The sequence below is a fragment of the Amblyomma mixtum genome, chromosome 1, assembly GCF_055824585.1.
Source record: "Amblyomma mixtum isolate Tamu chromosome 1, ASM5582458v1, whole genome shotgun sequence".
Classification (NCBI taxonomy): domain Eukaryota; kingdom Metazoa; phylum Arthropoda; class Arachnida; order Ixodida; family Ixodidae; genus Amblyomma; species Amblyomma mixtum.
The window spans coordinates 197,343,519-197,357,512 of NC_143012.1; the positions used below are offsets into that span (position 1 = coordinate 197,343,519).

At 47.5% G+C, this 13,994-nt stretch overlaps 1 protein-coding gene across 1 annotated transcript in view; it reads right to left on the minus strand.

The window, feature by feature from the left end:
• Positions 1 to 1,943: 1,943 nt before the first annotated feature.
• The window catches only part of LOC149370504 (uncharacterized), a 29,301-nt gene continuing 17,250 nt past the window's right edge, over positions 1,944 to 13,994 (minus strand). The window contains exons 3-5 of the mRNA XM_089583439.1: positions 5,640 to 6,075; positions 4,562 to 4,836; positions 1,944 to 2,095 (exon numbers count right to left, since the gene is read on the minus strand). Coding sequence (XP_089439565.1) covers positions 2,047 to 2,095; positions 4,562 to 4,836; positions 5,640 to 6,075 — 760 coding nt within the window. The 3' untranslated portion in view covers positions 1,944 to 2,046. The remainder of the gene's footprint in view (positions 2,096 to 4,561; positions 4,837 to 5,639; positions 6,076 to 13,994) is intronic.

Sequence of the window (13,994 nt, forward strand, 5' to 3'; positions counted from 1 at the left end):
AAATCGCGGGTACCATTGGTGGATTCGCAACATCTTCTAGGACATTACAGAAGATGTCGCAGAAAACTGCCTGAATGAACATGCCCTCTCACCCGCGAAGCGCGACTCAAAGAAGAATAAAGAAATACTCTGCCGAATTAAACGGCATAGCTCGCAGTAAGCGGCCAATTCATTGAGCAATACAATAACGAACCTTCTGGCAGTTATCACTAAATAAATCATTCAGCTGTTTTCGTAGGCGTTAGCGTCCCGTTTGAGTGATCGGCGTTGTGTTCTTTCGCCAAGCTACTTCACAAAGTCTTGCTACCTTTTGCCAAAAGGTAGGCATTACGTCATTATTACAACCTTCTTAGCTGTCTTATGTCATAGTCATTTAACTGCCACGCAAAGCGGGCGTGAGCCGTGTGCTGTCTCAAGGCGTCGTTGTTGCGGTTGTTGCCCACTCGACAGAATTCGTCTCTTAAAAAGTCGGTGCTTAATGCCTGCTGATAAAACACAGCGGTTACATTTCAAGAAATTAGCGATATACACGAGCTGAACGGCCACTCGCAAACGTCAAATATTAATTTGTTATTCGAGTTAGCCCAAGGTGACCAGACCTGAACTCGCCTGGACAGCAGCACGCTTTCGCAAGTAGTGCCTGTCCTTGCCACGGCGTCAGGGTGGCTATTAGTGTTTGGCACACAGGCTCATAAGCCCCTGAGCTCAACGCAGTCGGCTTGCACTCTCCAATTTCCGCCATCTCATTCCAAGTGAACTAACATTACCTCATCTTGCAGAACCCGCTGAAGGTGCATCTTTTCTTCACTTGATACAACATATTCTTGCGCCACATAAAAATAGGGCGTCGCTGTCTTTTAGTGCATTCAACGTTGATAACTATCCCCAAAAGTAGTACTGCGCTTCTACCTCTCACTGGTTTCACTGGTTTCACTCACTTCTCACTGGAGAAGTAGTACTTCTCACTGGTTTCTGCTTCACGGGGCCACCGTGCTTGCATAAGGTTCAATATGCAAGTACGCATAAGTTTTGGAGCAACTGTACGTCTCAAGAGCACAGAGCGCTAAGAATACCTGGCCTACTTGTCAAGCCGTTGTTTACTCGAGTTGAACCTATTCTAGTTCGAAGGAGTACTTTAATCTAAGGGGAGGTGCGCCGGAGGGGGTAAATCATACACCTTAGTTCTCGGAGTGAGCTGTCGGACGGGAGTAGAGGTCGGTATGAAGTAACAACATCAAATTAGGCGGGTACCTGACCTCGCTAAATGCCTTTATGAAGATGTTATGAAAATGCGCCGGAAAATTCTTGAACTTCGGCTGCTCGAAGAACCATGAGGTATGATAGCATGATATCTAACCAGAGAAGTGGTTGACGCGCGGAAATATTAGCCTAACAAAAAACAGAATGATGAAAAGTTCTTATTGGGAATAGATTACTTGTCGCTCAGGCAAGTTTTCTCTAAGACGCTTTCGAAAGGAATACTGATTTTCATGTCTCCGTGCATCTGCAAGGAATAGGAAAATGCAAGGAATAGGAAAAAGAAGGGTGACAAAAGTGGACAATAGTTTTGACCGCGAGAAAATCTAAAAGCATTGGGCGAGACGGATCAAACTTGTATATGGGCGAGAAAGTATTAGGTGAACAGATGACCTTTTGTAAAATTGCCTTAAAAATGCAGCCTTTTAAGGGTTTCTGAATCAGAGATTAAGAAGGAGCTCACGATTGCCTAATCTCTGCATTTTGTTCCAAAGTGCTGTTCAAAGCCTGTCGACGCACAGGTACATCTTTTCAAATAAGTAGTAGTGCAGAGAAAGAGTAACATTAAATGCTAGCAACGTCCCATCCTAGCGCACTGAACCAGTACAACGAGAGACGCAAATCATTCCTATCAGATCGCACTTATACCGACAGCTTATACAAGAAATGAGTCAGCAGTCCTCCGCTCGCAGGGACTGCGTCATTCGTAAAAATACTCCTGTCGCTTGTAACATGGTCCAGTGCTGTTTGAAGGCCGGAAATATGGTGACAATCGGACGCCATCTGGTCTCAGTGCTTGCCAGAAAGGTCGATGTCCACCTGCGCGACGACTTGATACCTGCGAAGTCGAACACAGCATCAAAATGTCAGGTCGTTGCATGCGACTCAACTTTCACGCAGCATACCAGCGGGTGAAGTTGCAAAATATTAAATGTTTGTGTTCACGGAGAGTAGGTGCCAACAAAACCGACGTTGAACATCTTAGGACGAGTCATAAACTCTGCTAGCCGCACTTTTTAGAATCGGTACCGACCACGTCGCACGCATGCTTAGGTCAGCGCTCGTGTACTTTTCTTCGGTCGGCCTTAGCGACACGTTCGGAAACCGTCGTAGCACATCTTAGGACGGGTCATATTAACTCTGCTATTCGCACCTTTTAGAGTCGGTGCCGACCACGTAATACGGGCGCTTAGGTAGGCGCTTGTCTACATTTCTTCTTCGATCTGCCTTAGCGACAAGTTCTGAAACCCTCTCGCGCTCACGTGAGGTTGCGTAATGTTGTTCTGAACAGTCATTCGAGCGCTTCCCTGCCGCAGTGTCCGTCTAATGTTACGCTCTGAATTTTAATCACACTTCCTCGCAGTCTAAAAATGCAGTCTCATCAATCGGTTGCGTTAGTACTGTAGTCAGGCACGGGGATGCAAAGGAAGATCGTACAAAACATGAATGGTGACCAATGATATTGATTTATACGTTTGCCTATGCACTATGGTCGCGTACAACTCGGCAACGAAGCATAAAATGCCCCTCACAGCAAGTCTTCCAGCCAATGGCGTCGAGCGATTGTTGTGACATTCTGGTTAATCATCTGCTACGGCATTGTGCATGGAGGGCTGTCTTTGAAAGCAGTTTGCCGCTTTGTTCTTGAGTTGTATGCTACTATAGTAAGGTAGGCTAGCCAGCTGTGTTTTCACGTAGACACTGTAAGCCCTTTTAAAGCACCGTCATCACGGCGTCATCTATTACGTAACAGATCAGTGGTACCACTGATTTGACCTCGCATTTTGCGAGTGGCGTGTGGTATGTAGCGGAATTTGTTATTAGTGCGACCAACCAACCCATTGCGAGTGTGATTCATGTGTATAAACACCTGCTGGTGCCCGAGGAATTTAAGGCGCAACGCGGTCACGCTGCTGGGAATGCACCAGAGTTCGAAGCCAGTTTAGAGCGCTTAGGTGAGTAACTAGTATATAATAGTATATATAAATAGTATATATATATGAACACATTCCTGACGGAGGTTCACGTCCTATCCTCTGTTGTTTTCGATGTCAACTTTAGCGCTATTTATTAACGATTTTTCAACTGAGGTTTTTGTCCATGACTTATGAAGCAATTCCCCGCTTAAAACCACAAATGCTGGCTCTGATAGCCAAGCCGCGTAGCTACTGAGTAGTAGCGTGAGTGTGCGCACACGATTGGATCACTTGTGTCCTGTCCAGCAATTCTCAGTGGGCTTTCAAAAAATTTGGGGCGCTGAAAGTTAGAATAAGTCCGCCGCAAGCAACGCACCCACTCTACCCTGTTCGCACGCACATAATGTCGAATACCTCTTGCTCTCCGTGAAGGAAATCCCTGAATAAAATGACATTGGCTCTTTGTGGTATTTTACCGCTGGTGCATTCCGATTCTCCTTTGAGTTTCGTCATCTCCAAGACTGAGGTGTGATAAAAAAAAAGCGTCTCAGCCTCATTAACGGTCATGCGGAACCAAGAATTTCGGGTGGTTGTCGCTTGACGCTTTTACGGCTTCCAAAATAACAGAAAGAGGCCAAATAAAACACATGGAATAAACACTGCAACAGCATCGCTCCACACGCTTTTTCCGAAACGTTCAGTCACAACTAGAGTACAGCAATGCAGCGGAACCCAATATTCCGTCGGTGATCTTTTTAAGGCCTGTGCGGGACTTCACTCTTGGATGTTCCTTCTCAATGCCTATTTCCCCTTCCCCACTGCTTCTTAGCATTCAAAGGCGTTCCTTTTTTGTCTGATTCCTTAATATCTCTCACAGATATGCGCACCCGAATGTTACAACTCAATTCCTATTTACCCACGGATTTTGCGCGTTCCTAAACAACTCTCTTCTTTTTTTTGGATCCCTACTATTTTTAACATATCTGTGGTTTTCTTTCACCCTGCGGTCTCTCTGTAAAAGCGATATTCGTAGCACTTTTCTTAATTGGTCAATTGGTCATTTTGCAGTTTTTTTTTTGTTGATTTTAAGGAGAGCTTGCAGTTACCGCCGTTCCTTACCCAAGTACGGAAAAATGAGGGGCAGATGACGTCGGACAGCGGAAATTGCTGCAACGAACAGACTACGACCTGCTTGTATCAACACACTAAAACCTCGCAGAACTCTTGTTCCGTTTACTTCTGTGGAGCATCGCTTGCGATATTTTCCCATTAAGCAGCATAACCACTCGGCAAGTCTCGCTGCTCAAGCCTTCTCTAGAGAATTGACACGGTATTCAGTATTATGCAGGTCCCTTAAGTAAAGGCATCGTGGCGCAATGCGGCCGTACCCGGAGGATCCTTTCGAAGAGCCGGACGAACCACTGGAGGATCCCCGCACGGACGACGGCCTGTTGTAGCTGCTGCTCGTCTTGTATCCTGAGCTGGAGGACGACGATGAGGACGGCGAGTATCTGCTCTTGGTGCGGCCCGTGCTGTAGTGGCTGCTGCTGCTGGCGCTCGCGTAGTTGCCGTAGTGGGACTTGTGGCCGCCCGAGGACCCGTGGCCGCTGCTCGAAGCGTACTTGATGATGGCGGGCACGGCCACCGCATGCTGGTGGTGCAGCTGCGGGGTAGTTCTGTGTTACCAAGTATAATGATGCAATAAAACCAACGCATACTGATTCATGCTTCCACGTCAAGATGCAGCAATGGTTTCAGCGCAGGAGAGATGACGACGTGTTTTAAGGGATGTCAGCCGCAGGCTTCGAGAAATGTGTGAGGGGCTACTCGTGATGCGTTATTTATGATAGCTCTGATGTCTTCGCAGCGGAAAAAATAACAAAAAGAATCTTCAGAGAAAAAGGAAGCCTGTTTAAACTAGAAGTCATAATATCAGAGCTAAGCTGCGGTACGACAGAAGGCCGATATGTTGGCATCTTGGGCCGCTCTGTAGAGAACAGGTGTCTGAATTGAGAGACGGGGAACAGCAGTCCCAGCCAGCATACTGTATGGCTGGAGAGCAAGATAAAACTCCTTAACTCCACCCCAACCCAAGTTCCCGGTGTCTAGCTATCGTTCGACATCAGCCTCTGCCAACCGGCTGCAGCCCATAGCAAGAAAGACCGAGGGCAGTGCAGCAGCAATTGAATCGAGAATCTGGATGCGGCAGAGGACGGTCCCTGTAGCGACTCCGTGCTGCACTCCGTCAAGAAGCCCTATACACGAGGAATACAACTGCGGTATGCCGTAAGCGACCACATAGCCTGATAACTGCTTAAATAAATTTTGAAACATCAGCTCGCTGAATCCTTGGATTAGTTTTCTCGAGTACAATGTTTGATCCAGGCCTGTGATAACACAAACTGTCCCATCACAGCAGTAATGCGTTCTATTTTGGACAAGCATGCAACCGGTCAGAGCGCAGACCTGTTCGGGCAGGTGGCTCAGTGCCGAGGCAGCCGAAGCAGCGCCGTGCGTCACGTGGTGTACGGCTTCCAGCGGGGAGCCGCCCGCGTGCTGCAGGGCCGACGAAGCCGAGGACACGTGTCGCACCGCCTCCAGGGCGGACTGCCTCGAGGCGTGCTGCAGGGCTGCGGCCAGGCTTCCGCCGCCCAGGCCCCCCCTGCCGGAGTGGGAGACGTGGTGGACCGCAGCGATGATGGGCGCCGCTTCGGAGGCCTGCTGCGCTCCCGACCCGTGGTAGTGGTGCAGGCGCAGACCACCGCCTCCGCCACCTCCGCGGAATCGGTGGGCGCCGTGTACGGCAGCTGCCACCTGGCTGGCCAGCAGGCCCTCGTGGGCTCCGGACGAGTGCCAGCCGCCCTTCCAGCCGCCCTTCCAGCCGTGGCTCTCCTCGTGAACGCTGCGGTAGAGAGAGAGAAACCTGGTGCCACTCCGTGCGGTTTAACGTAGCGTAGTTGCACGTGCTCTACGGGAGCGCAGTGGCAGGAGGCCGCAGTGGAGGGCTCCGGAAAATTTTAGACTACCTGGAGCTCTTCAGCGTTCACCCAAATGGACAGTAAAGGGGAGTTTTTGCTAAGGCTAGTTGCAGTTGCCTGGGCTAGTTAGTGGTTAACCATTTTACATGGACAACAGGAGGAGCGCCCATGTGTACGTATCTCCCTGCTGTCTGTGTTTTATTTTGCTCTGTTTTAAAATGAAAAATGATGTTTTGCGTTTAACATCTATCGAAATACATCTGCTGCGGAAATGGTTCCAATCGTGCCTCCTTGCGCTCAGCCGCCGGAAGTCATGAATAATGAACAGACACGACAGGTGTAGAGAGGGAATGAAATCAACGACTGGGCTTGCCACCCTTCAATACGCAGGCAGAGGCTTTACAGTTTGATGAAAAATTATGGTCGACAGCAGCTGTCGTGGTACAAGTATGCCGACTACCTTCGTGAAAACGTTGGGAGCGGAGATGTGGCGCCTAAAATTTGGGCAATTAATGCGCTGTGAACAGGAAACTGATCTACAACATGCCGAGAAGAGGGTTAGCATGAACCCCGGCAAACCAGGCCCTGTTAGCACCGACATCATGCGCAGTGGGGCACTGAACTAAGAACTTTCTGTTACCAGTAAACCACACAAGGTTTCTGGCGTTCCTGCACGTTGGCCCGGTTCCATCTTCTATAACCACACATAGTCCCTTTCTAGGTCTGACAATGTCGGATTCCCATTCAGCCTTGACTATAGGCCTCCCTTGTAGATGGAAACAAAATGAATGAACTTTTGTGGGTAGCGGCTTCCAGGCAGCACTTTTAATGAAATGGCCCTGGCATTAACGCCCTGTTCCTGATCAGTCCCTTTTACCAGTCTATCCACTTTAGCAACTCGACTGGTCTATGCCGGAAACAGGCCAGTCGCGCCATGCAATACTTATTGCTGATTGCTATTGTAACTGCCCCTCTCACTATCTGAAACGTATAGAGCACGAGGAACGTGACGGTAGCCTGAGCACCTCAACAGGCGGCTTTTCCTGCAATAACTGCTGACCAATAAGCTTTTTGGTATATGCCGCACATCGTCACCCAAAGGACAGATGACAGCATGCGAAATGCAGTGTAAAATACTTAAAGAGCAACTGCAGCACTTTTTTGAGAATTTCGCGATATTCAAGGATTCAAATCTATATAGGCTGCAGGTAAAGCATGCCAAGTATTTTTGCATTAGCCTTTAAAATAGTGACGTAATCAACGATTGAATTTTGCTCTTCTCCTCAATGCACCGTTGAAGGGCAGGAAAACTCAGCGTGACGTCACTGAAGGTATGATTTCAAATTACCGCTGTCGTCAGCCACACCCTGCCCTGACTCATTAGACACTGCCAAACAGCTCTCGGCAGGGTTTTCCTTCAGTGACGTTGATTTTTTTTTCCCTTCAAAGCAGGCGTTTGTGCGTTGGAAATGTAGCGATACCTTAGATGACGTCATCATGCGCCCCCCACGTGGCGCTGTGCGCTGCGGGGAAGCTTGAAGGGCTTCCGGATTTTATTCAGCGATTACTTCACTATTTCAAAGGCCAGCCGAAAAAGACTCCGCATGCTTTACCTGCAAGTTTCACACATTCGACCCTCTTAAGCTCGTTGATTTCTAAAACCTATGCAGTTTCCCTTTAAGTAAGGGGACCAGCATATAAGTGTGAGTGGTGAGATGCGTGGCATGGAAGGCGCAGGGTCACATTGTCTAAATTTCGCTGACAAGGACGCCCTCATTCGTCTCTTTCTCCTTTCCCCTTTACAACCGCGGTTCTTTTTCTACCAATGTAGGATAGCGAACCAGAACACCCTCCCGGTTAAGCTCCCCGCCTTTCGTCTTCCCATCTGCTTCTCTTGGTAACAGTAAGCGAGATGATTTAAAAAGAATTGAATGTAATTAAATCAAACTACGAAACAAATTTAGTTGCCAGTCTAGTGCTCCCCCTCAACGCACTGAGGTACTTCGTCACACAGCGTCGTGGCTATGCAGAGAAGTTAATAAGTAGGAAGCGCTGGCTGTTTTAAACAACGCAAGACGGAATACAAAGACGACGGTGCGCTAAATCTTCTTTAGACTTTGTTTGCTCACAATTTGTTAACAACTCGGCCGGCTCTCTGTCCTGTTGGATGGGTTGTTCGCGGCTCCAGTCGATGCACCGCGAGTACGTGTGGAAGCTCGACAGACGCAAAATCATTTCACTTTTGCTCGTCAGTCTAGTCTGTGCAAGGCTAATTGGCGCGAAAGTATTTAGTCAAGAGCAAGGACAGTGTGGTCAACCTGAGAAGTGAGAAGTCTTGCTCTGGCTGGCTACTGTGCACTGAATGCAGAAAGAATCCGGAAGAATAGTGCTGCGGCTGAGAATGCGGACAGGCAAAAAGGCTAGAACATACGGGCCACTTTAACCAACCTCTAGTACCCTGTCTGCTAAGATCGCTTCTTGAGCGACTAGATTAGTTAACTTTAATTAATAAATTGGTTGGTCGGCGGACACCTGAACCGCGCCGTAAGGGAAGGGAAGAACGTAGGAGTGAAAGAAGAAAGAGAGAAAGAGGTGCTGTAGTGGAGGTTTCCTGAATAATTTCGATTACCTGGGGATCTTCAACGTGCACTGACATCGCACAGCACACGGGCGCATCTTGCGTTTCGCCTCCATCGAAACGCGGCCGCCGCGGTCGGATTCGAACCCGTGTACTCCGGCTCGGTATACGAGCTCCTTACCACAGAGCCACCGTGGCGGGTAAGTAGATTAGTTAACGAATGAATTTATGGCACTGCTATAACGTATACTGTCCACCTTACGTTCGTAATTCATAGGTTAGGAAATTGTAAAGCAAACATTAAGAAAATTTTGATGAATCGAAGAGTCAGAATCGTGCCTTACCTTGGTGTCTGTTTTGATTCTCAAGACCTTCGGTGTAAACAAAGTAAACGCGAAGTTATCAGGTTTATATTTACCAGCCTGTAACACTACACAGTAAGGTGCGTGCTATTGTATCGGCCCGACATGCTTCTTTCAGACATGAAGCGATAGGTAATCGTTCTCCATTAATTTTTTCCTCTGCGTGCCCAGGGCACCATGCACACCTTCAAGGCTAGCCATTTGGAAGCGGAGTTATCTATGTTGATCGCGAAGGCACTCAAAAATGACGTTCTCCATTTCCCTCCTGGAGTTATACTTTTGCACAGGTGGACGTAAATGGCATAAAGCGCCGCTCTCCCTCACTCTCGTCTGAAATACAAGCGACGGTGCGGTGAAAAGCCGTGGTGCTATTAATTTGGCTTTTACCTTGCAGCGACGTGACACTGCTGCTATATACGCAAAATTATAGCGATAAAATCACTTTGCTATGCAAGGAGTGCTGTAATCAAAACTTTGGCGGCAGCGATATTACGAAATGATTTCCAGGAACGTCCTTCGCGGCTTTTCTCCAGATAAATTAGGAAGACAGTACAGCCTTTCTTTGTCCTTAAGCAAGTGCGACCTTATTTGAGTGAAATGGTCGCATGATGTGAAGCAGTAAAAGCTGGAATAAACCTATATCTAGTGTTTTGGAAGCTGAAGGATGAAGCTTAACTGAAGAAAAATAAATGCGCAGAAAGTCCTTGGCGAAATACGAACTCTTCAAAACATCACATCATCAGCAGCACATCTTGAAAACATTTCCTTATTCACTGTAGTTTTCAGAGACAACTGTAGCCAACTTCTATGCCAACTTCTGTGCAGAAGATATTGCTGATATAATTGAATTGCACTTGAAAAGTAACTATATGGCATTAAAGCGTCAGTCATATGCAACTTTTGCAGTTTAAGCAACAAAAATGGGTTGCTGTTCAATGTTGTATACGGTTTCCTTCTGGCTGGGCCTGGCATGTCGCCCGCTATTAACACACTCGCCGCTTTGGTGCTCCTCTTTCTTGAGCATGAGGGTAGTGTATCAGAATCGAAAACTTACTGCGAAAAAGTACGACAGAAGCCAACGTCCACAGAAACCAAGGGGCACAGGGGATTTCTTAAAATTTATTTATTTATTTTGTGGGGCTGATCAAATTAGAATATTACTGAATATGTCATCGCTTAAAGCTAATTGGTTAGAAAAGCAGAAGAAAAAACAACCACATGCCGCCGGTGGGATCCGAACCCACGACCTCCGAATTACGCGTCCGGTGCTCTACCTCTGAGCTACGGGGACGGCTGTCAAACCTTCTGCTTTCGGGGGTATTTATGTTTACAAATAACCTAACCTTGAGAGTGTTCATCAGCGCCACCCACGTTCGTAAGCGGCGGACGTAGAACGTCCTGAGTTACCGCAGTGTGACGTAGAACGTCATGGAACGGAGAGGGTGGAAGCTGCGTGAGAACCCTCTTATGCTTCCCATGGCGTCGAGGTTGCCAGAACCGAGGCCCTCGCTAAGCAATTAAGCAAACAAGGGAAGGGGAATTAGGGGCTCGTTATAAATATGACAGAAGGCAACATCCAGAGAAACCAAGGGGCAGAGGGGATTTTTTAAAATTTTTTTATTTATTTTGTGGGGCTGATCAAATTAGAATATTACTGAATATGTCATCGCTTAAAGCTAATTGGTTAGAAAAGCAGAAGAAAAAACAACCACATGCCGCCGGTGGGATCCGAACCCACGACCTCCGAATTACGCGTCCGGTGCGCGTCAGCATTACCGATGCATGCACCTTTCCAGCACCGCGAAGCATAGGTGACCACTTCGGCAACGGCGTCCCCATATGGTAGACGCAACTTCTTTGGTCTCGGTTTCGTTTACTGCTAAGATGCAATATGCCGCGAATGTCTAGAGCCTATATTCGGAAGCCAGGAGTGCAAAAACGAATCCAGAAATTTGTTCTCAAGATGGACGCCTCCGCGTTTGTCGGGAGCTCTGGAACAGGTGTTTTCACTTGCATGCTTTGCAAGCAAAGACGCGTTGAAAGGTTCACATTTTGCAGATATTTTTTACATAATTACTTTACATAACATAAATAACAAAAAAAAAGAATAATTGAGAACCTGAAAGCAGTGTTGAGGCAGGATGTGCACATATGAGGACGCGACTGATTTTTTATAATTACTCATCCAGGAAGGTGAGAATATTCTTTGCACAATCTTGGGACGTCCATTTAAGAAACGTAAAAATAAAAATGTCCTCTTTTTGGGTGGTGATTCGGAACTGAAACAATAATAAAAGCTCGAGTTGCTAAAGCCAGCCCGTTTGAGTGCAAGTACAGAGGGCAATCATAAGGGAGTAATTACTCATTGACATCCCACCAAGCGCAGCCATACGGCTACAAAGGACAGCTAAACAGCTTTCTTGAAATCTACGCAGTTAAAGAAAAATTCGTCCTGGTCCGGAGTTCAAACCCGGGACAGCTGCTTCACCGGAGCAGTCGCTCTACCAACACTGTTCTACCAACATTTGAACAACACTGTTCCCACTTTCAATTACTGATAAATTCGCTCTCGCTCTACCATAAGCTTGCCGTCCCGGTTAGCTCAGCGGTAGATCGACTGATGCGGCGAAGCGGTGGTCCCGGGTTCGAACCCCGGACCATGACGAATTTTTGTTTAACTTCGAAGTTTCTGAGAAAGCTGTATAGCTTTCCTTTGTAGCCGTATGGCTGCGCTTGGGTGGATGTCAATGAGTAGTTAGTCCCTTATTGGAAATCAACTCCACCTTGGGGGATTCCCCCAAACATTTGACACAGAGAGGGTAACATGTCATGCCAAGAAAGCAAACAAGGGAAGGGAATGAGGGGCTCGTTATAAATATGAAAGAAGCCAACAGCCACAGAAACCAAGGGGCACAGGGGACTTTTTTTATTTTTTTTATTATTTTGTGGTGTTGGTCAATTCAGAATATTACTGAATATGTTATCGCTTAAAGCGAATTGATTAGAAAAGCAGAAGAAAAAACAACCACTGCCGCCGGTGGGATCCGAACCCACGACCTCCGAATTACGCGTCCGGTGCTCTACCTCTGAGCTACGGCGACGGCTGTCAAATCTTCTGCTTTCGAGGGTATTTATGTTTACAAGTCACCTAACTTTGAGAGTGTTCATCAGCGCCACCCACGTTCATAAGCGGCGGACGTAGAACGTCCTGAGTTACCGCAGGTGTGACGTAGAACGTCATCGAACGGAGAGGGTGGAAGCTGCGTGAGAACCCTCTTATGCTTCCTATGGCGTCAAGGCTGCCAGAACCGAGGCCCTCGCTAAGCAATTAAGCAAACAAGGGAAGGGAATGAGGGGCTCGTTATAAATATGAAAGAAGCCAACAGCCACAGAAACCAAGGGGCACAGGGGACTTTTTTTATTTTTTTTATTATTTTGTGGTGTTGGTCAATTCAGAATATTACTGAATATGTTATCGCTTAAAGCGAATTGATTAGAAAAGCAGAAGAAAAAACAACCACTGCCGCCGGTGGGATCCGAACCCACGACCTCCGAATTACGCGTCCGGTGCTCTACCTCTGAGCTACGGCGACGGCTGTCAAATCTTCTGCTTTCGAGGGTATTTATGTTTACAAGTCACCTAACTTTGAGAGTGTTCATCAGCGCCACCCACGTTCATAAGCGGCGGACGTAGAACGTCCTGAGTTACCGCAGGTGTGACGTAGAACGTCATCGAACGGAGAGGGTGGAAGCTGCGTGAGAACCCTCTTATGCTTCCTATGGCGTCAAGGCTGCCAGAACCGAGGCCCTCGCTAAGCAATTAAGCAAACAAGGGAAGGGAATGAGGGGCTCGTTATAAATATGAAAGAAGCCAACAGCCACAGAAACCAAGGGGCACAGGGGACTTTTTTTATTTTTTTTATTATTTTGTGGTGTTGGTCAATTCAGAATATTACTGAATATGTTATCGCTTAAAGCGAATTGATTAGAAAAGCAGAAGAAAAAACAACCACTGCCGCCGGTGGGATCCGAACCCACGACCTCCGAATTACGCGTCCGGTGCTCTACCTCTGAGCTACGGCGACGGCTGTCAAATCTTCTGCTTTCGAGGGTATTTATGTTTACAAGTCACCTAACTTTGAGAGTGTTCATCAGCGCCACCCACGTTCATAAGCGGCGGACGTAGAACGTCCTGAGTTACCGCAGGTGTGACGTAGAACGTCATCGAACGGAGAGGGTGGAAGCTGCGTGAGAACCCTCTTATGCTTCCTATGGCGTCAAGGCTGCCAGAACCGAGGCCCTCGCTAAGCAATTAAGCAAACAAGGGAAGGGAATGAGGGGCTCGTTATAAATATGAAAGAAGCCAACAGCCACAGAAACCAAGGGGCACAGGGGACTTTTTTTATTTTTTTTATTATTTTGTGGTGTTGGTCAATTCAGAATATTACTGAATATGTTATCGCTTAAAGCGAATTGATTAGAAAAGCAGAAGAAAAAACAACCACTGCCGCCGGTGGGATCCGAACCCACGACCTCCGAATTACGCGTCCGGTGCTCTACCTCTGAGCTACGGCGACGGCTGTCAAATCTTCTGCTTTCGAGGGTATTTATGTTTACAAGTCACCTAACTTTGAGAGTGTTCATCAGCGCCACCCACGTTCATAAGCGGCGGACGTAGAACGTCCTGAGTTACCGCAGGTGTGACGTAGAACGTCATCGAACGGAGAGGGTGGAAGCTGCGTGAGAACCCTCTTATGCTTCCTATGGCGTCAAGGCTGCCAGAACCGAGGCCCTCGCTAAGCAATTAAGCAAACAAGGGAAGGGAATGAGGGGCTCGTTATAAATATGAAAGAAGCCAACAGCCACAGAAACCAAGGGGCACAGGGGACTTTTTTTATTTTTT